The sequence below is a fragment of the Mustela erminea genome, chromosome 6 (genome assembly GCF_009829155.1).
Source record: "Mustela erminea isolate mMusErm1 chromosome 6, mMusErm1.Pri, whole genome shotgun sequence".
Lineage (NCBI taxonomy): Eukaryota > Metazoa > Chordata > Mammalia > Carnivora > Mustelidae > Mustela > Mustela erminea.
The window spans coordinates 118721406-118746461 of record NC_045619.1 but is presented as its reverse complement, the minus strand read 5'-3'; the positions used below and the strand labels follow the sequence as shown (position 1 = coordinate 118746461).

The 25056-nt window shown below is 43.0% G+C and overlaps 1 protein-coding gene across 6 annotated transcripts in view; it reads left to right on the top strand.

The window, feature by feature from the left end:
• Positions 1-25056, top strand: part of FAM107B (family with sequence similarity 107 member B) — a 73473-nt gene that overhangs the window by 41132 nt on the left and 7285 nt on the right. For 4 of the 6 annotated variants that reach the window (XM_032349467.1, XM_032349464.1, XM_032349468.1 and 1 more), the window contains one exon: positions 20384-20567. In XM_032349467.1, coding sequence (XP_032205358.1) covers positions 20440-20567 — 128 coding nt within the window. In that variant the 5' untranslated portion in view covers positions 20384-20439. Of the gene's footprint in view, positions 1-4650; positions 4966-6530; positions 6599-20383; positions 20568-25056 lie in introns of those variants that run through there. The other 2 variants (XM_032349465.1, XM_032349466.1) reach the window with 2 other exon arrangements.

Here is a 25056-nt window from a genome sequence, read left to right as displayed (position 1 = left end):
GAAAGGTATGTGTGTGGGAGGTGTGTCTAAGGGGTGGGGCAGAGAGAGGGTAGAAGAAAAAAAGATAAAGTTTGTGACTCTGAACAGGTGAAGTTGGCTTACCTGAGACACTGTGCCCTGTGGGGGTGGCAGCTGTGTCACTGGATCTGGGAGGTGATGAGTCCCTATCTTACAGGCCAGAGGTTTTAATTCACATAGCAGCCCTTATAGGGAAGGACAAGGAAACCAGGGCTCAGAAGGCAACCCCTGCAAAGGTTTTGGGATTCCTTGGGCAGAGTTTGAATTCTGGCCTTCCTGTGACTAATTGTATGAAATTGGACAAGCTTCCTAGTCTCTCTCTGGCCCTCAGAACCTACCTCAGAGTGTTGTGAAAATTCAGTGAGTTGGTGGGTGCGCACATTTAGGACTGTGCCCTGCCCACAGCTAATATTTATTGAATGATTATTTTAAGTGCTGTTATTGTTGAACTAAGGTCAGATGGCTAATGTGTGGTAGAGCTGGGTTTCAGTTTCTCAGACGATAAAGCTTAAGCCCCACTACTGTTCCATACTGCCCTTATGTTACCCTCTCTCTGTTGACCAGGAAGAAAAATAGATCAATTTTAATTTCTCCCATATATTTTTCTGCCCAGTTTTCTGTGTGTTGGGGCTAAATGGCCTTTGTCTGGTTCCAGGTACCTGAGACTAGAGCCCTTCCTCTTATTCATTGTTGACTTTAGCTCCCTGGGTGGAATTTTTGTTCTGCTTCTTAAAAGATTATGCAAATAGAATGATTATTTTGGAATTAAGAACATTATCTGAGTTACACTGTCATTTCTTTAAAAAAAAATAGGCAAATGCCATTCAAGTTGGTTTTAAATATTGATGTTTTGTATCTATAATTTTGTGGATAGAGAAATTACAGAAACTGCTTTTTAAAAAATACTTTAAGAAGAGGAGGGGCACCTGGGTGGCTCAGTTGGTTAAGCATCTGCCTTTGGCTTAGGTCATGATCTCAGGGTCCTGGGATCGAGCCCCCAGGTCTGGCTGTGTGCTTAACGGAGCCTGCTTCCCTCTCCCCCCGCCCCCGCCCCCATTCATGTTCTCCCTCTCTCAAATAAATAAAATCTTTAAAAAATAATGAAGTCTATAAAAATATTTTAAGAAGGGAAAAATGCAGTACTTCCTAGGTCACCTCTTTCCCCACATTCTGTCATAAGTGTGGAAAAAGACCTAGCAACAGAATTCTCTAGGTAATCTTTAATTTGTATTCCTTTACTCATTCACACACAGAAGGATTTGAGGTTATTCTTCAGTGACTGGAGTAAGAATAGTTTAAAGATTAGGTGGAAGAGAGGTGATGACTTTAGTATCAGCAATACTAGCCCAAATAACACTTTTTAAAAGGTAATGGATTTTAAGTGTTTTCTATTTGGAAGGGATGATGACAGTTGGCATACAGCAGATCATCCAATTTACATTTCTGTTGCAAATTTTCAGGTGCTTTCCCATCTTCAGAGTGCTGCTAAGTTATTGTGGCAAGTTTAAATAAATGAATCAGAGCAGGATTTCTCAGGCTGCATCCATTAGTGGGTCATGAAATCAATTCAGTGGGTCACAGCCAGCATTACAAAAAAAAAAAAAAAAAGAAACAAAGCAAATATCACAGTGTACAGCATATAGTAAAGATGGCTTCTTCTGGAAACTTCTGCTTTAGCTAATTTTAGTGCGGGTGCTTATTGGGTCACTGAGTGTAAAGAGGATTACAGACAGAAGTTTGAAAGCCATTGATCCGAGGTATTTTAGAAAGTTTATCAACTTTAGAGCAAGTCTGAGGGTGCATAGAAGGAAAGTGTTTATAATTATCTTTAACATTGATTTTTGTATATTACTGGATATAAGGAAATTTAAGAATGGTAACAGATCTTTTCTAGAACTATTATATTGTATAAAGTGGAAAGAAGGTTTAGAACTTTAATTCTGAAGATTCACAGATGAAATTAGGAAAATAAAGTTGTTAGTGTCCTTCCTAATTACTATGTCACATTTACCATTGTGTGTGTGTAGATTTTGTACTATAAACTGAATTTTTAAATCTGAGGTAAATTTCACTCTCAAATACTTGGGATCTTGTTCAATTTGACATTTGTAAGATTATAAACTAAAGAGTATTTATTTCTAGATTTTCTTCTTTGAGTCCTGAATTGCCTTGAAAATTTTTTTTTAAAGAATCATTTCATTTTTCATAGCCCTTTGGCCACATTTAACTTTGAATACTTAATCTAAGTAGGTAACACTGTCCTATCCTTATTAAGCTTTTCAGATTAGCTTTTTTTAAAGGCATAAAGGAAGTAGTTAGCTGTCATGGTACATCTGTAATTTCTTGTTAGGGAATGATTTTATGATTGTTTTTCTGGAAGCAATTAATATTTCCTTTATAACCAGCTGTAAGTAAAAGACAACTTTTCATTATGAATGTGTTGACATGTCATTTGTCCTTGCCCTTTTCATTTAATTAAATTACAGTAGCTGCTATTTGTGTGGATTTTAAAACAGATATTGTTAAAGTTCTGAACTTTTTGACAGGAGCTGTGAGAGAAGTCAAAGCTGATGGGAAGTTTCTGGATGTTGAGTTCTTGAGAATGAACCCTCTTGCAACAAGAGAAATGAAAACATTTAAAACTTGAGTAACTGCAGGGAGAGAGAAGCAGAGTTCTCCCATTTTATATGGAACTAGTGTTGGGCTGAGTGTTTACTGTTACTGACCTGCCCTGTTCTTTTACTTAATCACTTTTGCTGCTATAGAATTTAAGTGTCCTAATGGTGGCAAGATTGGGGAAACCATCATTTGACTGTAGTATTATTGGGTAGTAATAGATTGGATTGAAATGCCAGAATGACTAGCCTGAGGGAGGGTATGTTGGGACTTGGGGCACAAGTCCTCACCCCTGGTGGCTGAGGCCATGAGGGTTGTAGACAAAGTGGTAGGTGGTTTGCATTCTTGCATAGGGGGAAGAAGGAGTGATTCACTTTGAGATAGAATTTATCTGAGGGTGAAAGCTACAAAGTAAGTAGGAGGCTATTGGAGTAGTTACAAATTGCTCTTGAGAGCATCCTGTTTGAATGAGAATGAATGAAATCTCTCAACTTCTATAGGATTTGGATTATGAATTGCCTATCTATTCCTCACTACTAAAATTTAAGTGCATATCTCTCTAAGACCTCTATTCCAGAAATACATGTATTTTTGAAATCTTGAATATTTTCTAAAACAGTGAGTATTCTTCCTATTCCAGTAAGAATGAAGGCATTTACACTTTTTAGACGTCGTGGCACCTCAGGTCTGCTCCTTTAAATGTGGGCTACTTGTTTTTAAGCTTTCATTTTCCTGTGTTGCTGGTTTGCCAAATGAGTGGCTGTTGTTTTTTCCCATTCTCATTTTGAAAGTTTCCCTCGGCCTGTTACTGTACATAGAGATAGACAAAGCTTCAGTGTAGCCCTGCGGGAGGCTGAGTGTGCCTCTGAGATGGGTGACTGCAGTAATGTCTTGTGGGAACTAAGATGCTTCCTGAAGCTGGGGACACCATGTTTTGTTTGTCTGTGACTCCGCACACCACAGCTGTGGAAATAGCAAGGTCTGGTTTCTTAGAATGACAGGTATCTGGAGGGATCTGCTTTAATGTGCAGAGTTCAAGCAGAGAAAGGTACCAGTCAGAGTAGTTGACTCCCTTGTTCCAGGGTCCACACCCACTACAGACATGTTTACATTTGAACTCCCAAACTGGCCCTCACCCCCCACCCACCGTTTGAAAAGCGAAGTTATGTGAGATGGAAAAACTAAGGATAAAAGCGTTTCCATTAAAAAGTCTCCTATCTTTGGTTGTTGCAGCTCTTACTGCCTATGCTGTGAGGGCTACACACTTCCAAGAAATGATTGTTGCTAGGGTTTCCCTTTCAGATTTGGAGCCAAGGTCGGAAAGTAGCTAAATGACCTCACCCAGAGGGGTCCAGCGAGCCTCTTGTCAGGAGTTTGGAGTGCCTTTGAAGACAGTTGCATTGAGGATATGTCTTAACTCGGCTGCCATAATGAAATACTTAAAACATAATGGAATAGTTGGTGCCTTTTTGAGACAGAGCACAGTGAGCAGGGGGAGGGACAGAAAGAGAGGAGGGGGAGGTGGGAGAGAGCCCCCAGCAAGCTCTGCATGGGGCTCAATCCCACAACCCTGAGATCATGACTTGAGCCAAAATCAAGAATCTGATGCCTAACCAACTGAGCCACCCAGGAGCCCCCATAGTTGCGGGGGGTGGGGGGGTGGGGGGGGTGGGCATTGTGTGGCTATTCAACAGTAGACATTTTTCTCCTATAGCTGGCAGTCCAACATCAGGATGCTGGCTGATTTGGTTTCTGGTGAGGACTGTCTTCCTGCCTTGCTGCCTTCTTACTGCCCTTACATGGTGGGGGAAAGGAGAGCTCTGTTGTCTCTTGGTCTTTCAAGGACACTAATCTCACCATGGGGTCTCACCCTTATGACCTCATGTAATCACCTCACAAAGGTGCCATTACACTGGGAGATAGGACTTTACCATTATGAATGGGGATGGGGGAGAGTCAGCCCATAACAGTCTGAGTGTGACAAAAGTGACAGAATTGAGTGTCCCCTCGAAAGCCCCTACTCTCAGCTCCTCGTTGCTGGAGTGCCTGTTTCCATTTTCCCAGCTTCCTTTGTGTCTCTGGCGATCACATGACACGGTTCTGGCCAATCAGACGCAAGCAGCCCCCCCCCCATCACCTGGGGCTTCTGGGAGTGACTTCCCCCAGACAGAGGGAGAGACGACTTAGTCGGGGGCGACCTGTCCAGCTGCCTTTCCTATGGGAGCTGCTGTATGGGGCTGCTGAGGCAGGGCACGACAGCAAGAGCCAAGGGCCCTGGTAACACCGCGGAGCTCTGAAGCAGCCCGGGAACATCTGACGCCAGGTTCTTGTGTGAGTTACAAACGAGCGCCTGCCGTTTCAGCTGCATCTAGTCAGGTGCCATCATATGTGTCCCAGAGCGTCCTCACTGATGTGTGGAGTCGACATGGAGAACCTGGAGTCGGAGGGAGGCAGTCTTGAGAGGAACCCAGCTCTGAGACTTGCCTGTGCTTCTCACCCTCCAGACGTGATACCACATTGTATTTACCATGTGTACTTGTGTCCCCCACCGGCTGTGAGCTCGGGCATCCGGGACCGCGCCACTCCTCTCTGGATCTTTGGGGCCTAAGCTGAGGGAGGGACATGGCCACTGTTGAAGTCCACGGGCGAAAACGCCTGGCTGTGGTCTTGCTGGCTGCAGTGGGCTTAATATTCCCATCTTGGTTTTGGTGACTTCCAAAACAAGACCAGCTTAATGCTGCTGTTCACCGAAAGCCCATGAGGTAACCTGAAAAGTGAGTGGGGAAAACAGACTTTAATTAAAAGTACCTGGGCTGTGTAAATAGCTGCTCTCTGGGGTTTAGTTAGAGCCAGACAGTCCTCTGAAGAACCAGACGGAGACATAGCGCCATTTTTATCATGGAAGCAAAAATCAAATAAAAGTCAACTTATATTCTTATAATTATGAAGCATTTTAGCCATTTAGAAAATACACATAATTGTAACCATCGTTTTTGGCATGAAGTTCTCCTTCCTTTTTTTTCTGAGAGTGAAAAATGAAATTTTCCGGACAAACTGTATCTGTGAAAGGGTAAGTTGAGTGAGTGGAAGCCAGAGCACGTTCTTTCATAGAAACAGATCTGTTTGACACACAATATGGCTGAAATTGAGCAGATTTGTGAGGAAAATGATAAGATTACTGGCTGTCATTTTATCAGTAAGGAAGCAGACCAAGAAAAGTGATGTTAGTTTGTGGGCTTTTTATTTGAGGTTCTTGCTACCCTACAAGATGTTACTGGTAACTTATTAAGACAAAAGTGTGTTGCATCCCATCAGCCAGCAACAACCAGGAGCAGGTGGAGTCAGACCCAGTGTGGTTCATTTGGTTTGCTGTCATAGGTGAACATAGCTCAGAAGAACGTTGAGATTCTGTTGGAAAGCAGAGTCGGGATGGTGCTTGAGCTGGGTGTTCCGAAGGTGGGATTGGAGGAGTGGGGACCTGGGTTGGATGTGGTCCGGAAGCAGGCACAGTTCAGTGATGGGGAATACTAACAATATTTATCTAGGAGGCAAGAGATGAATGGGACGTTAGAGCTGTCATTTAGTAAAAAGTTAGCAGTCACACCTTTTAGTGCAATCATTTTCTTGGTGGCATTGTGGGCTCGTCTGTATCCATTCTGAGCATTCTTTATGTTCTGGTGGCAGTATTGGGGACGTCTAGGAAAGTTGGTCTTTACTTCTCTAGTTGCCAGTAGGACTGATTTTCACTTTTCCAGTAGTTTTTTTAAATTTAATTTTATCCTGCATCCTGATGCTTGAAGAGGGGCAGTTTGGGAATAAAGGCTGGTAGCGTTCTTTTTTGAACTTGAATTTTATTGAATATGAAATGGTGTAATATAAAAATGTGTTACATGCAGATTTTGAAGTAATATAGAATCTGGAAGAGTAAAAGAAATTGATCAAGAGTTACATCATTTCAAAAATGGTAAGCCATTGTAAATGTACAATGTTTTATGAAGTATGTGTCTGGGCCTGCCATGTGACAGCTCACCAAGAAGTTTGTCAATGGTGGTGCCAGTGATAGTTCCCAAACACCCCGTCCCAACTGGTAGCTTTGTAACAGAAGTGCTGAAACCAAACGAAGAAGACAGACCAGTAGGTGGGACGTATCACACTGTTCATTTAGGGGAAAGAGCATGGAGTATACTTCCAAACATGAGTTCATCTGGAGAGGTTCTAGAGCAAAATGGTTAAGAGTGTGGACTTGAGCTACCTGGATGATGCTGCCCACTTAATTAGCCTTTTAACCCTAGGTGAATTACCCACCTTCTCTAGGCCTCAGTGTCTCTGGCCCTCCAATGGGGTGAATTTCAATATCTTAACCTCAGAGGCAGTGTGGCATACAGTGAGCATGAGAACAGGCTGCTGGGCCTGACCCCCGGCCATTCTGATTCAGGAGCTCTCAGGCTGGGCATTTGCATTTAGCAAGTTCCATGGTGGTACTGATGGAGCTGGGCCTTGCACAGCATTTTGAATAGCTTTTGTACGTGCAGACACCCGTACTAGAACATAGGGGGCATACTGTTTTGATAGGATACTGGTATTTTTCTCCTATTTGGTGCATGGTGAGTACTTCCCTTTTTATTGTTTAAAAAATCATGTTTAAGCCACATTGTAACCCAGTATTAGATATTTAAGTGGTTTCCTTTTTTTTTTTTTCCACCATCATAGGTTGTAGATAAATGTTCTTATACAATATATTCTTGTCTGCATCTCTGATTATCATCTTGGAGTAAATTCCTAGAAGTGAATTTATTATGTTTTGCCACAGACTGCTAGCAAATTCTTCAGAAAGAATGCAGCAAAATTTTATCTTCTGACAAGTGGCCCATGAGAGTAGATACTGATTTTCTAAATAAAAGGGAATGAGGAGAAAAAACTGTCATTAACATCATAAAACTCTTAGGTATTTGAGATTTGGTGGGAATAAGCAAGAAGAATACCTATGGATTTATAAAGACAAAGATGTATAAAGAGAAACTAGGTGGGGAGTAAGAGGGTTAACTGTGCCATGATTCTAAGGTCGTTTTAGGTTTATAGGATTCAGATGAATTTATTCAATTATGGTGCGATATATATTTGATATAGGAGACTGTGCAAGGAGGAATAAATAGTTTTTTATTTACCCTATATGGTACATGTGTGTTTCTTCACTATGATTATCTAGGAGCGCCCCCCCTGGATTTGGAGTTTGGGTTTAATAAAGTCTGGTCCATGCTCCATTCCTAGGTACATGTCTCTAGCTGTGGGCCAAGCAGTTGAGATTCTTTTAGGGGGACTTGGAGTGAAGGTGGCTGCATCTGGAGGTATTCAGTATCACTACCAGAAAACCTATTCACTATAGATTTCATTTGGAGAAGTCCATGGTTCTTGGGAACAGGGGTGAGTTGGAATGGAGACCAAGGTGGGGGATATGTGGGGAATATCAGAGGAACACCTTCCCCAGTCCATCTGGCTCTAATGATGGAGCCAAGCTCTGCATCCCTTGGCTGTAAGCCCCTGTGGTTGGGAGCAACAGATAAGCTGGACTCTTCTGTATTATCAGAATGTTAGAACTAGTAAGGGATCTCAAGGGTCATCTGGTCCAGCCTTCTCTTTTTACAGATAAGGAAGTTAAATAATTTATTATTTTCAATTAAACTTCACCTCATAAGTTTTTAAAATCAGATAGTCAACCCTGGAACAGAATTGGCTGGTTATTCTTTCCTTGTTCTGGAAGATGTAAGCTTTTGAGAACTGAAGCCACCAAATGATAGACAATAAAGCCAATGACAGGGGCGACTTTGGTCCTGTGGCTCAGTCATGGGACGCTGAACTGATTGAAAGTCAAACCTGTGCTACCCCTAAGTCACAGGAGCATCACTTGTGCCTCTCTTCAGATCCGTACACTCTTGTATGGTCCCCAAGGGCTTCAAAGTAACCGTGGCTATAGGGTAGCTCTCTTTAGTACCGGCCCCATGTAGTCCAGAATTGACACGTACTGGTTTTCTTTGTACAGTTCAGAAAAGCGTTTTTTTCCTTCCCTTTTAGTAAACACGTGTGACAAGTCCTTCTTTTTAAAAACAACAGCTGCTCTGAACACAAACCATGCCTACTACCACTGGGTGACACTGTTAGACCACAGAACAGTCTTTGGGAAAAGCAGGGTCCTTGAACTTCAGATCTCATCAGGGTACTTTATGTATGAGAAAGAAGCTCAGAGTCACTTAAATGGTCCTGTATCAAATGCTATTTGATGAGTGTAATTTATCTGTCTAAGGCAATTTTAAGGCCGTTGACTTTAAAGTAATCAATTATTAAAGAAATCTGTTAATTGACAGCATTTCAGTTGCTTAGAGGTTTATGCAAATTAATTGACTGCATATTAATGAAATGCTAATTACCTTATGGGAATTTTAATGTAAGCCAACGTACTAATATTTATTTCTCACCAGACAGCATTTTGAGTTATCTCTTTGTGGCAAAAGACTCATTGCTTACACATAACATTTAATGTTAGGGACGTCAAGTGAATGTTTTATTGGGTCATGTTGTTCAAGAAGGAGCATAATCTGCTGGTTTAGAAAAATGGACATTTGGTTCTCTGATACGTATCAAGAGAAGATACTTGCCTAGAACTCATTCTGGGCTCCTTCAAAATCAAATGGGGGTGGAGAATGTGTTCAAAGCAAAGGTTGGCCTCCCCACCTGCACCTCCCCTGTTTGCCCCCTTTTGTAAATCTGAGCTCTATACTTCACTTGACCTGTGTATCACATGGCCAGTTTTAGTTAAACAATATGTGGAAAGCACGTGGAGATGTTTCTGGGGATGAGAATTAAGAGTCAGGCTTTTCCTTTGTGAGCTTAATGTGATGAATAAGAAAACTTCAAATATGGGTTTGCTTGTTTGTTTTTAAATATTTTATTTATTTGACAGAGAGGGACACAGCAAGAGAGGGAACACAAGCAAGGGGAATGAGAGAGGAAAAAGCAGGCTCTCTGCCAAGCAGGGAGCCCAATGCAGGGCTTGAACCCAGGACCCTGGGATCATGACCCGAGCTGAAGGCAGACGCTTAATGACGGAGCATGGGATTTGGCTGGGGTGCAGCTAGATTAGAGAGAAGAGTGAGGGGGAGGAGTAGAGGACAGTGACGAGACAGCTGCTCAGTCCTGAGTCTGAAGAATGAAAGTGTGGACTAGGATTATAGCAATGGCAGTGGGTGATGGTCTCAAGGACATTTATCATGAGAAAGAAGGGCTGACTGTTCGATTACGCATCAAGGCTGAGGCTGGGGACATTGCAGAGATAGTATTAGTTTGCAGAGATAGTATTAGTATTAGTATTAGCATGGCCGATGGCAAATAAGGAGGTTAAGGGAAGGCTACAGGATTATTTCTACAGTGGAAGAATGGTGTGTGTGGTGTCCTCTCTGTTGGTATTGAAAAACAATGATTTCAACTTAAATTTGCCTGCGGTCGTTCCCACTAGAATATAAAGGGTCCGCTCTCTCCTTTTTAGTGTTCTATCCTTATCTGGCCCATAGGGGGCACTCAGTGAACAAACCAGTGAGGTTGAGCTCAACTTTAAACACGTTGCTTCAGTCGGCACTTGGAGTTTTTGACCTGGAACTTGGGAAGAAAGGAACAATCTTCATGTACACCTTAGAAATGGCTCATATAGCAGAAAGGCCAAAGGGCATGTGGGGGTCACCAAAGGCAAGAGGATAGGGCTAGGGACCCGTTTCTGGAGAACAGGGAGAGAGAGTGGGAGGGAAGAAGATGCCTGGGCAGACAGGTAAGGGAGAAGCAGGAGAGTATTGTCCAAGGGGCTGGCTCTCACACTGAGGAGAAGATGGGCAATGGCTTTGAATTCCAGGGAGAGGCCGAGGAGTAGAAGCCGTCTACTGCACAGGCAGTAGATGATCACTGCACAGAATTTGTTTTCTGTGATCTGTTAGTGAGTGGTGGCTTTTTGTCCTTGGCTGCTCCACAGATCACCGTCCTCATGAACAGACCTCAGGGCCAGAGCACAGGACCTCTTACCTGAAAGAACATCGGATTGGCCCTGTGGCACAGTCAGCCCAGTGGATAGCAGCTGATGAGGCAAATTTCTCAGGTTGAAATATCTCTGGATTAGAACTTGAGCCCAACCATTTTCTTTTACTTACTTGGTTGAGAAAGCACTCTGTGCTTTTGTGCTTCAGGTAGGACTAAGTTACTGGGACATGCAGAGCCCAGAAACATGGCAGGCTCTGACCTGCTCTGTGGTATGTGCTATGTGTCACCCTTGGCGGTGACGCCAATCATTTGGTTGTCCCTTTCCTTTCAGGTGCATGCTGCTCTTGGCCAGGGCTGAGCAGCATTCCCCTCCCCACCCCCAAACATTCACTGCTCACTGAAGTAGGGTAGTACTGCAGGCCACCAGGGAATTCTAGAATCTGCCCTGGAGGTACAGGGAGGGAATGTGCAGAATTCAGGTCTTACCTGAAGGGCTTATCGGAGGTTAAGCAAATTGCGAACGTCACTAAGGTTGTCTTGATGTTTGGAGAGTTTAACTCTTTATATTGGCCAATTAGGAGATGTTATGTTTTTATAAATCCCTTATTTTTATATAATTGCTCTGTGCTCAGAATAGTTATTTGCAACAGATTACTGAGAAATTAGGGAGAAATGACCACCCAATTCTATAGATAAGAAGACTGAGGCATAGAGGTTGGGAAATTATCATGCTGCAAGCTCCATTCTGTGCTTTGGCGTTGTCTATCAGGGATTTTCATCACTCCCCTCCATCCTCTCCCCCCTCCCTTGTCCCTCTCTGTCACCTAAATCCAAATTGTAAAGTCGGGCAGAGTTGAGACCATGACTGGGTTTATCCATTAAACTTCGTCTAAACTAGTGTACTTGTAGCACATGGCCATCCATTTTCACTTTGAGAGGATGTTAGTTAATGGAGAGGTAGATAGATGAACTCATTTGTTGGAACTATTTCACTGTCTATTGAGTGACTGCTGCAGGGGCAGGTACAGTGTATGGTGGATGTTTTCCCTAAGTTTTCTTTTATGCTTCCAACCACTCTGCAAATGTAGACATGTGCACTCTGATTCACAATTGAGGACATTAAGACCCAGGTTAAATAATTAATACAAAATCACATAACCGCTGAATGACATAACCAGGATTCTAATCCAGGACAGGTGGTCTTCAAGTCTGGTCTTCTTTTCCATTATACTGTATTACTTCTCATGGACTGAATGAACAAAGTTTAAAGTGGATAAAATAACAGAAGTCTAATAATGTAGCAGCAACCAAATGATCTCTAGATAGTAATTTTAATAGCTATTTAATCTGTACCATATTTAACCCAGTATACCATAGATACAAGGAAGGGTATTAAGCCAAAAAACTGTACCGATTGGTGGACTTGTAGTGAACAAGTCTGTATAAACAGAACCTATATCAGGAAACAGAACATTATCAGCACCTGAAAAGTTTCCTTTATCCCCTTCCTCTCCCAGCCCACTCCCAAGATGCCCTTTATCCTGACTTCTAACACAAAAATTGGTTTCACCTGTTTTTGAACATTGTTTATGTGGAATCATCCAGTATGGACTCTTGTGTCTGGCTTCCCTTGCTCAGTACTGTATTTGTGAGATTCAGCCTTGCAGTTGCTGTCCTTTCATTCCCATTTCTGCACAGTATTCCGGTGTCAGTGTACCGCAATGTATTTATCCAGCCTTCTGATAATGGACATTTGGGTCACTTCCAACACGGAGCTATTAAGAATAGCACTACTGTGAACAAGCTTATAAAAACCTTTGTGTGTTTTCAGGAAAATGTGTCTGTCCTGCCTTCTATCCTCGCTTTAATGTGATCTTCTCCAAGATGTTTTTAGTTTGGTGTTCTAAAGCTTTGATGTTAGAAAGCTTCTAAAATCTTTTCAAGACAGAGAAAATCACCCTGTTAAAGTGAAATGCAGTTCTTCCCCCCCCTTATCCCAGTCCAGAAGAATGGAGTGCTCAAAGAGCATCCCTTTGGAATCAGACCCAAGTTCAAATTTTAGTCCTGTTCTTTAGTAGCTGTATGACCCAGTACAGCAGTAACAGGGTTATTGTTACTAATTGTTATTTATTGCCAGTGACGGTGCAAATAACAGATGACATCTACCAAAAGGTCATGATTTCTAGTCACTGTCTTTGGTATACATTTCACATATACTCTTCCTAACCACCTAAGAGATAATCTGCCATTCTTTTTTTTTTTTTTTTTTAAACTAGTGTGTTAACTTGCTCAAAGACAGACTTAAAGAATTTAGACCCAGTCCATGTGATCTGGAATCCCTGTTCTTGAAGCTGAGCCTCCTTTGTAGGCCACAGGGAAAAATAACCACCCACCTCCTAGGGCCTCATCGAGGTTTAAATGATGGGGAGAAGCTTAGGTACACCTTCTACGGCAGATACATAGGGACTCCAAAACAGATTTCTTTCGTGGCATATCTGTGCTTTCAGTGTGTACTTCTGCGAACAGTGCTGAGGGCCAGGGTGAGGCAACCCTGCTCTTCTGGTGGTGGTTGTGAAAATGGGCACCTAGTTGTTTGTGGGACTGTCGCCACCTTCTGGTTGGTCTTGCCTCAGCCAGGCCAGCTTAGCTTTGATAACGCTCTGTGCTATCTTCCTGACGTTTCTTGCCTCCTTTCCCATGTTCTAAATATAAAATATGTGCCTTTTTTATATAAAAATACATTTTTAGGGAATGAAGAAACCGATGAGAAAATGAGTTTGGTATTTTCCCAAGGGTGTCACCGTTTGGCATTTGTACAGCAGCATGTTTGCAGCCAGTTTATTGAGAGCCTGAAGCGGCGGCCGTAGTGGAGCGGGCAGAGCGGAAAAAGCAGTGCTTCTGTGCTTGTGCAGATGGCTCTGGGGGCCACCATTTCTAAGCCTTAGTTTAACTTTGTGGCCACAGAGCTCCTCTGGGCTCTCCTCTAATGCCTTTGGTTACTGGATGGCATCACTGGCCCTAATGAATCTGTAGGTTCACCTCAGGGCTAGGCAATTCAGGGGTATGTCAGTGAAATCCTTGGCTGTTGGGGAACAATTCTTGTCTTAACTCACACTCTACTCTTTCAGCTTTCTCCTCACGGCTCGCTGCCCATCTGGGAATGGTGGCTGCTGAGGGCAGGCTTGACCCAGGTCTAGAGTTGGCCTGCTGGCAATCTCAAGTGATTGGGCTCTTGCAGAGTATTGTCAGAGGGTAGCTAGAATCTCTTGGAGCCAGCCTGGGAAGAACCGCTCCTAAAGAATGCTTTGGAGGGGCACCTGAGTGGCTCAGTGGGTTAAGCCTCTGCATTCGGCTCAGATCATGATTCCCGGGTCCTGGGATCGAGCCCCGCATCAGGTTCTCTGCTCAGCAGGGAGCTTGCTTCCTCCTCTCTCTCTGCCTGCCTCTCTGCCTACTTGTGATTTCTGTCTGTCAAATAAATAAATAAATAAAATCTTAAAAAAAAAAAAAAAAAGAATGCTTTGAAATTACTTTTAACTTGCCAGAAGTATTTGTAGCACTTCAGAAGTTTAATTGTTTCACTTTGATTGGTTATAGTACACCCATAACCTATAGGACACATGTATACATTGCCATATTTGAGGTATTGTTTAAACAGCTTCAATTATTAGTGCTGCTAGGTGGAATTGGATTTTAGGCAAACATTAAACTCAGCATAATCTCTAAATTTGATTTTTAAATCTCATAGGATTAGGTTTTAAATTTTATCTTTCTGATATAGAAACATGTACATGAAATATTGGTGCCCAAAACAGTATGATGAGGAAACTGCAATATGATGCAAGAAATATTTGTTTTATTAGTCTTGTTGTGAGATGTTTCTGTGGGAATAGTTATTTACCTCTGGAAAGCAATCAACACAGGTTGCCTGGAATAGGCATGGAGTAGGCCTGAAATCTATCTTTGATAGGGAAAACAATGAAAAGCAAGGACTCCAAATCCATGATGTTAGAATTTCTTGTCCTCTGGGATAGCGGAGTTTAATGATGATTTATGTTGATTTGCAGACATTAAAGGCAGAATTCTCATCAGGTGATCTTTTTCAGTGCATGCTGTTTGGACTTGTGGCCTCAAAGGTTCTTCGGGCTCTTATCTAATGCCTTTGGTACCAGATTGTGTCACTGTCTGGTACCAAAGATTGAGTTTTTACTAAGATGTATTTAGTATTAGTATATGTCTAAGATGCAATTCTGTGTTATTTTTCAAATTCTTAAACTATTTTAATGCGTTCCCTCCTCAGAGCAGCAAAAAAGTCCCCTTGCTGTCTGGCTATTTCTTGCTATCCCCTACACTCTGACTAAGCCATTCAGAACTCCATGTAGCACCTTAAAGGTGTGATAGACCTTTTTACACTTTTCAAAAGGTTCTTAATAATTGTAGCTTGAATGGGTCTTAGAACCATTGGATGTTACCAGTGAGAAGGGCTGTGGGTCATTTAGTTGTACTCCTATGTTTTTGAAGAAATCGAGGCTTAGAGAGGCGAACTTTTTGTATGTCAGGTTTCTCAGACCTCTAAATAAACTCTGTAATGGTGTTGGTCACATAGTTCATCTAATAATAGCTTTGATTTATTGAGTTCCCACAGACATGCCAGAAATTGTAGAGAGTACTGAAATCTACATTTCAACCAGTTTTTTAACATTCAGTTTAACAGAGGGGAGAATAGGGAGTTAGGGAACTTAAGCTTTATCCAAGATGTCAAGCCAGTTTTATTTCTCCTTTATCGACGTGAAACTTTAAAAAAATTACTAGTTTATTTAATCGGGGGAATGAATATGACACAAATGTCTTCATGTTTATTTCTGGAAGAATGTTTCATGTAGTAATAATAATACCCATATGCTAAGAACTTTTCCTGCCAGACAGTCTGTCTCGTGTGTTCTGTCAGGCTTCTGGATTACCTGATGCTCAGAGAGGAAACCCTGACCTCCCAATTCCCACTTTCAGCTTGGTACACACACTTTGTTGCTAGGACTTCAGATAGCTCAAGGGCTCCCTCTGCTGGTAGCTAACCCAGGACTCTCTTTATTAATTTGAGTACTAATTATTGACCCAGTCCAGGGAGTCTGAGGAATGAGAATATAGAACAGATAAGTTCTTTGCAGTGAAGATATGACGATTTACATACATATTGCTGGAACAGAAGGTGGGGTTAGGTGAGTACTAGGAAAAGGGGAACAGAGAAAATTCTTCTGTTGTTGAGAAGTCAGAGAGTTCAGTCACAACTGGGAAATTAGGAAAGGTGGCGTGGAAGATTTGACATTTCTCTGGATCTGAAAGGATGAGTGAAATCTAGCTTTGTAGCAATCCAGGGATAGGGTAGGAAGAGGATAAGCATCTTGGCTAGAGGGAATGGTGTTGGCAAAGGCATGCTGGAGAGGAAGGTAGGGAAATGTGAAAATCTGGGGAAGCAGTGAGTATTCATTTCAATTTAATTGGAGGATAGGATCTATGAAATGGAAAAGTTCCCTTCGGATCAGGATGGCATTTTCCAGCCTTGGTAATGATGAGGAAGATGGTTGGCAGAGCGAAGGAAGTTGAATAAGAAGGTTATTTAGGTTCCTTACGTTGGTCATGCCTCCAGGGTGGAAAGTCACTGAGAAAGTGGCCAGAATACAGATTCCAGATCCTTCAGCAGCCACTGCCACGAGTACTGGAGATTCACAGAGATTGCTCCTTGCCAGTTCACCCCCTTCATCCTAAGTGATCTTTTCCCAGGCTCCAGCATGGTCTACTTCATGAGGAGCTACATAGACTCATTTAGTCTGGTTCACAGGCAAGTGTCAGAGTTCCACTTGACTCAGGCTGAGGGCCTTCCGTGCCCCTTCTCCCAGCCCCAGTTGTGAAGAAGGGCAAACCAGTGAGAAAGAATTGAAGGGAAGTGTTTGCACCTTCCTCTGCAGCACAACTCCTCCTGCCCCCACCCTCCTGCTCTGGTGTCTGCCTCAGTCCAGCAGGAGACACACGACCACCTGACTGCGCTGGTCGTCTGGGAGAAGACGCACTTCCCAGATACTAAATCTGAAGAGAAATCAGGAAAGAAGAGGATGAGGGGGTGGCGGCGTGGAGGGGAGTGGCTGAAGTGAGAGACTGTGGAGACCATGACACAAAGGAAAGAGTCACCCAGGGTTTGAGCACTAACTGCCTTCGCCTTCTTACTGTCACCACTTAGATGTCTGTCTGGCGAGTACCTCAAACTCTGTGTGTCCCAGCAGAACTCCTGGTCTCATCTCCTGTCCAGGCAGCTCACCTCATAGCCTCCGTGCCTGGCCAAACAGTGCTGACCTTCTCATTGCTCGGGCCAGGAACCTTGGAGTCAGCCTTGGTTCTCCCATGCCTTTCCCACCTCATACCCAGTTCTTCAGGAAATCCCAGAGGCTTTCGAGTCAAAATCTATCCTGACCGATCTGTCCCCCGACCTGCGCTGCAACTATCCTGGTCTACACCATCTGTCACCCGCATCACAGCAGTAGCTCCCTGCCCAGTTCTTTCCTTGCCTGCTGCTGCTATTCTAAACTGAGTAACTAAGAGTGGTCTTCCAAAAATAGGAGTCAGATCTTGTCACTTCTCTGCTTCAAACCATGAATGGCTGAATGGCTTTTCTACTGTCTCCAGAGTCAAGGCCAATGTCCTTACAATGGCCCCTACACTGTGGCCACAGTATCCGGGCTTGCTCAGCTGTTCCCCCTCTGTCTTCACCGATCCTTGCCACACTGGTTTCTTTGCTACTTCTCATAGCCATCAGGCACGCTCCTGCCTTGTGGCCTTTGCTCGAACTCTTCCCTCCATCTGGAGTGCTCTTCTTCCACGTATCCGCAGGGCTTACCCCCTCTGTAATATTGACCTTAGGAGGCTGTAATCTGTTTTGATATGGTGTCATGGAGATTATCCATGGTTTAGAGCAGAGAAATAGATCCTTTTATGGAATCCTATAGGCTTTCTTGTCTACTGATTAACGAAAGTGAAACTGCTATTGGCTTTTAAAGACAACTGGGACTGCACAGAGGTGTGTGTGGCGCATTTCACATTTCCACCAAGAAGCACATTTTTGTGGGGGGCAGCACGTGAAGGTCAGGCTGGCTGTGATGGGATCACTGATTCGCCATGTGCAAGGTTTGTCATTCTCCATTCAGTGACGGTTGCAGGCATTGTTATTTAAAAGATCAATGCAAGTTGTGTTCAAGGAATATTTGGTGTCATTTGTTATCCATGTCTTAAAGTTCTATAATTTTGAGCTTCAGTTATGCCATTTAACCTAAAATATATAGAGGAAGAATGCATCTATAGTTTTTCTATTTTAGCTGATTTATTTATTCTTTGGGTTTTTAACCTCTTTATTTTTACATTAATCTTCGAAAGACTTCGCTATAAAAATAACAGATTTGGTAGACAAAACATGGGTTTTGAGACAAGAGGACATTCATTTTAGTTTGAGGTTTACCTTACTGGTGATTATTAGAACGGAGAAGTTGTTTAATGTTTGTTTCTCCATTTTATTATCTGCAAAGTGAAAATCCTAGTTCTTCTGCAATCAGGTTGTTGCTAGAATGAGATGTAGTCATGTACTGGGTCTGGGTAGTTGCTGGCTGCCACTTCGAGTGTCATTTCCCGTTGGACACAGAAGAGTACACCAGTGTTTTGGGATCGTTTATGGCTCAGGAAAACATCTTTAATGGCTTTGAAAGCAAAACTCCTGCTTGTAGCTGACTGCCACTGGACCCATTTTTTTTTTTGTTTTGAAAATTTTGGTTGAAAACACATCTCTATTCTTTCCACTGTCCACCCTGCACCCCCATGCCCAGAGTCAATGGAAACACACTGTGTGTTCTCTCCTCCCTCTGTCCAGCCCCCATGTGTAAATATGCACACATTTACTTAGATGTTTGCTCAGTGCGTTGAAGTCAGGGACAGAAATAAAGATGGAACTTGTCTTCCGTTGGCTTATTTCTGGAGGACATCTCCACGTTTTCAGTTTAGACCAGATTTGATTGAGTTCAACATTTATTCAGCTTCTACCATGTGCCAGTCACTTTGCTGGACTTGGGGATATGAAACTGTAAAGTAGTAGGTCTAGCTCTTGGAGAGAATAGATAGAAAGCTGTGGTTACTCCGTGTTAGGATGTGTTTCGCGACAGGAATACATGTATGCCACTGCTGGGCTATGAGGGCACGGCGGTGATTATTATCTTGATGTCCTTGTGGACAGTGCTTGGTGTGAGCCCACTCACACGTGGGTCTCCCTCCCTACCTTGCCCTGTTCTGTGATCACTGTTCTTTTTAGGGACATAAAACTGGCCAGAGAATTAGTAAGCGTGTTCTCTGGACTTTGAGAGGAAAGCTCAGGGTCAGATACTCTGCCACAGTCAGGCTCTGCATCTCATTTTTGCTTTGGGAAATAGTCATCATACAGGGATAGGGAAGCATGAAATGGCATGTAATTATCTTGAAATATTGGTCACATTGGTTTTGGGGGCAGGGGAACAGGATGAAGGTCATCTGCAAGAAAAGAGCCTAGGGGGTCTGCAGCAGTTGGGTGCCAGCCAGATGGACCTGCGGGTGGTTTCCAGCACAATGCTTAGTCAGCCTGCTTCCTCCCAGCTCTGGCCCTCACTGAGTGTGTTCTTCTTTCTGATTAAATATTACATATATTCACGATGTGCCCACTGTGCTGCATACTGCCCCTTGATAGTTACAGGGCTGGTGCGCTGCTGTCCAGGTGCATCTTTGGTGGGGAGGACACCTGCACTTGAATTATATAATCAACAACTAGAATTGAACATGGGGGAGGGGACCATAGAGATTGTCATCTGTTTGTTTCACTTTACTGATCCGGAGTCTGGGCCCAGAAAGGCTATGGGACTCTGCTCGGGCACTGCATCGTTTTCTCCTGCTGGGCTCCAGTGACTGCCTGTCCTCCCTGCTAAAATCCTTGTGCGGTTAGGCTCTTGTTACAAGGTATCCCCCCACCCTCCTCCCTCTTTCTTCCCTCCCTGGAACTTCCTTCCTTCTTGACACTGTTCCAGGGCAGCTGGAGAAGGGGTAGGATGAAAGTCTTGCCCTCAGGAGCGTGTGCTTTACGGAGCCAGTAGCAAATAAGCAACATCAGCAGTCAAGATAAAGCAGGGAAGGGCAGGGGGTGGGTTTGCAGGTGTAAGCAAGGTGGTGAGAGGTCAGACCTCTCTGAGGAGCGGACGTTTGGAGAGGGAGCTGGGGAGATGTGAGCCGGGTGCTCACGTAGGGGGAGGGAGACTCCAGCCAGAGGCTGTGCTCCAGAAGCCTCCCGATGCTGAGGGAGGTCAGGGCGCTGCACACTGCCAGTGCGTATTCATTTGCGGGGGGGCAGGGAGCTGGAAGAAGCAGTGAAGGACCTCGGTCTGGTGCCTGAGATGCTTGTAATGAGCTTAAGTTGGTCTTTAGACATGGTGGGCCGCACCGTGTGTGACCTGAAGCGCAAGGTGTGAGGAGTAGTGACCAGAGTCCGGTTATGGGACCCCTTTGCTTTAGTTATAGGCTGCCCAGAACAAGACCATTCTTCTCTCTCTTGGACTCTCCCCACAAAGCTTTTCAGTGAAGTAGTGAAGTGGGCCCAGGAGGACTGCATGTCGTTGCGCGCCCTACTGTGCGAGACGTGTCCACAGAAAAGCCTGTAGATGTTCTCACCTTTCCATTTCAGACGGCCCATCTGAGGATACTGAATTTAAGGACGCATATCTCATTCCAAGAAACATCATGGCTGAGCCAGACTACATAGAAGATGACAATCCTGAACTAATTAGGCCTCAGAAACTGGTCAATCCTGTCAAAACGTCCCGCAACCATCAGGATCTTCACAGAGAACTTCTCATGAATCAAAAAAGGTACAGTGGTTTCTTGAGCAAAGTTTTCCTTTGGGGACTTTGACTTAAGAGATTTTTTTCTTTTCTTGACTGTATTTAAGGCTGCCTTATTCCTTCTAGTATGAGCCAGCCGTCCCTCCATGAAGTCCGGTCATGCAGGCACAGCCGCCACTACCGCTCTTATGCTGTGGGCAGTAGAGCCTGTCGCCTTCTCAAGTGGACACGAATTATGGAATTTGGTTGGAAGGGCGTCGATTAAGGATGAATGAGAGTATCCTAAGTTGAAAAGAAATACATTCTTTCTTGAATTTGTAAAAAATTTGGATTTTCCTCTTATGTTTGGGGAATTGTGGAAATCCAAGGTAAATACAGCCTGCGTTTGTGAGTGGCAGGAAGAAGTCTCTATAACTACTGCAACTAATAATAATAACAAAAGCCCTCTTTTTTTTTTTTAAGTAACATTTAAAATTATTACTATGATCATTTTTATTATTTTTTCGGAGGGGAGAAAACATTTCCCTTTTTATCTTCTTCTTTTTTTTTTTTTTTTAGATTTGATTTATTTATTTGACAGGGAGAGACAGAGACACAGCAAGAGAAGAAACACAGCAGAAGGAGTGGGAGAGGGAGAAGCAGGCTTTCTGCTGAGCAGGGAGCCTGATGCGGGGCTCAATCCCAGGACCCTAGAATCATGACCCAAGCCAAAGGCAGATGCTTAGTGACTAAGCCACCCAGGCACCCTACCTTTTTATCTTCTTTGTAAACTATTTGTTAGCTCCATAGGTACCATAAAAATTTTTGGATGTTGGGTTGATGTAGTCTGCTTTTTAAGTGATTTTGGGCAGGGCCAGGTGACTAGGAGAGCTGAGGATACAAAGCTACTTTGATTCATTAGGACACAAAGTTATTTATATTATTTAAAGACCTAGTAAGCTTCCCTTAGAACTATCCCCAGTTCTACAGAATGAAACTGTTGATCTGAATTGTGGGGCCACAGTTTGGTCATCACCCAACTCCTTACCAAGACCTTGTTAGCCCTCATTACACTGAAGGATAAATAGACCAAGTTAAACAGTAAGTTCATGTTTTTCAAGGGAAGGCCTAATTTTAGAGGTGATGTGGAGGCAGTCCTTCTTCCCCAGTGCACCCCTGCCAGAACTCATAACTCCTGTTGAGGAATTCAGTGGGACTCCACCCTGCCTCCAGGCTAGGAATGTGCCTTCCTCCCTTCTTGTTACCAGCATGCACTAGTATACCATTGGATTCATGCTGCTTAAATTGAATGCAAGTTTGATCCCTTCTGGGTAAGTGCTTAGTTTCTAACTGTCTTTGTCACATAAAAGAAATATATAGATTTGGTATTACTGTGACCAAAGCAAAACAGGAACATGTACATTCCTAAACAGGGCCACAGAATTTGGAGGCAGTCTTGGCTGGGAAATGATGCCTGCATTTTGGTAGGAAGATCAAAAGTTTGATATAGGGATGCCTGGGTGGCTCAGTCAGTTAAGTATCTCCTTTGGCTCAGGTGTGATCCTAGGGTCCTGGGATCGAGTCCCACATCAGGCTCTTTCCTCAGCAGGGAGCCTGCTTCTCCCTCTGCCTGCCACTCCCCCTGCTTGTGTGCTCATTCTCTCTCACTCTGACAAATAAATAAGATCTTTAAAAAAAAAAGAAGAAGAAAAAGAAGAAGAAGAAGTTTGATGCACTCCTAAAGAGTAGCAGTCACCACTAACTAGTTTCCTGATTGTCTTTTCATTCATGGACCTCCGTTCCCTTATCTGTAAAATGGGAGTAGGGGACATCTCTGAAGGACATTCTAGCTCAAACTGGATTTTGTTGTGTGTTTTCCTATTATATCTGTGAAAAGGCTCCAAGTCCGAATAGAAGCGAAGGTAAAACCAAAATTGGGAGAACAACTGTTCTCTGAATTACAGGCTACAAAAATATATTTGGCACCCCGGGTTATAGCTCTCTAAAACATAAAGGTTTGTATGATTGAATCTGTTGCCAGATTTTCTAGAATAGGCACTCTCTGTGAAAATGGACCCCCTTCTGTCTGATTTTCTCTGGTCCATGATTTCTTTTCTTTCTTTATTACACAGTTGACTCCTTAGTTAGCCCAGCTCAAGTAATTTTAGAGAACGCTCTGTTCCCTTGAGTACTATAGTGTAGAGAGGATGTCCTTTGAGATTAGAGGAAATCATGTAAATCCACATTTGCCATTTAACTTGACCTATCTTTCTGACCTGGGACAAGTTCCCCCTTCCTGAGATATGTGTCTTCATCTATAAAGTGGAAGATAAAGATATGTTTCTTCTAAAACTTAAATAATAACATATATGAATACCTACTAAAATGACTGCTGTATAATAAATGCTAATTAGCCCATGTTCCACTTTCCATGGAGCGTTGTCAGGAACTCCCCATTGCTTTTCCCTCTTTTTCCCTAAAGGGCAAAAGAAGGAAAAGGCAGGAAGAAGGAAGGTTTCAAAAAATCAAATGAATATATCTCATCCTACGTTTTCGGGTCTTTCAAGATAAGGTCTTAATTTGGTACAGTCCTGTCGTTAGAAATACACCTGGTTTGTGAAGTGAAACCTCTCCAACAGTTTTTTTCTTTTATTTGTTTTCCATTAAATATACTTGCTAGGGACTGTGGGGTTTTTATTTCTAAATTTTTGTGCCAAATGACAGGAAGTTTCACATGGATAATATGTTTGGTTAAAGGATAATTGTACTTGATTACTGGTTTGTATCGTAACAAAAGTCTGCTTGCTTTTCTACAATTTGTAAAGGGCCTTCTCTATTTTATCTTATCCAGTGATCTTTCCAGTAACCCAGTGTGTGTTATCTTGGGGTCACCCTTATTTGACATGGTAAATAAGAGAAAACTCAGAGAATAAACATAAAATGAAAGGTAGTTCATACAGATAAGTCAAGTAGAGTAATAATATTGGTCAGAAAAAAAAGAAGAGAAGAGAAAAGCGAGGGAGACAGCAGTGAGATCCACACGACGCGAGTGTTCTGTGGAGCCCTGTACCTTTGCTCTTTAGAGACACAAATTTGGCTCAAAGCCCTGGAGCAGTTGTTTCACAGAACTTTTGAGGTTACGTTTTATTTTTATTATTTTTTTAAATTATGTTCAATTAGCCAACATATAATACATCATTAGTTTTTGACGTAGTGTTTAATGATTCGTTAGTTGCATATAACACCCAGCGCTCATCACCACATGTGCCCTTCCCCCACCCCCTGTTACTCCCCACCCCCCTCCTTCTGTAACCCTCAGTTTGGTTCCGGACTCCAGAGTCTCTCGTGATTTGTCTCCCTCTCTGATTTCTTCCCATTCAGTTTTCCCTCCCTGTGCTATTTAGAGATCATAAGATAAAAGCAGTCACTGGTTAGTTTCAGATTAAAAGTCTTTACATTTTGAGCTGGTTGCAGTCTGCCATTAGGTCTAATTATGAGGATCCTTGGTCAGGTTCTTCGGTTCTGTAGGTGTTCCCAGTGACATTATTTTAAGAGGCATTATTTCAAGATGAGCATTCAGGAAGTCTTAAAAATATAGGGGTATTCCTATATAACTTACAGGGATTCCGTCTTCTCTACAATGAGTACTTTTGGCCACACCTAGAGAATACCCAGTCACTTAAACACATCCCTAAAATTGGTTCTTTGGCTTGTATCCTCCAGTCAGTGGTTTCTACTTCCCTGCGTTTTTAGTCCATCTTCATCTTACGTGCTTTGCTAAACATAGAGTTCCTCAGTAGATACTTGCTGCTGTATCAGGTGGGGAAAAAACACGGGAAACTGAGTTAGAAGTCTTTGCATTTAGAATGCCTGCAGGTAGAAATGGCTCAAAGCAAAAATGTAGATAAGACAGGCCATAGCAGAGGATTCCAAGATTAAAGGTGAAGGGCTTGAAATCCAAAACAACCCTCCCTTTCCATCCTAAATAAAAAATTGGGCCAGGAGATGTTTGGCTGTGTGGGTAGGGGAGCTGTTCTGTTAGGGTCTGAGCCAGCCCTTGCCTCTGGCTCCACATGCTCCCAGGTGAGGAGGGAATTTCCCCTTTAGGGGCTTTATGCCTCTGGGGTAGAGGTGGAGTGAGTGTAGACCCTTCCAGTCTGCCCCTGGATGTACTCAGTGGTTTATGTGAAATATAAAACACAACTTTAAAAGTTGTCTGTACATTTCATCACTGATGGTGGAAATATAAATTGTTGCAGCCTTTTTTGGAGGGCAGTTTGGCAATACCCATCAAAATATAAAATGTGTAGAAGCTTAGCCAGTGGTTCTACGTCTGTGAATCTGGCCAACAGAAATATTTACATAAGAGTGTAAGTGTACATGTATACGGAAGTTCATTGCCTCACTGTTTTTAACAGGGAACAATGGGAAACAACCTAAATGTCTGTCAGGGAAGTGGGAAAATTTGGGGACCTCTGTACTGTGAGGTCTTGGGCAGATGTTGGGAAGAATGAGGACATGATCTGCAAGGCTGTAG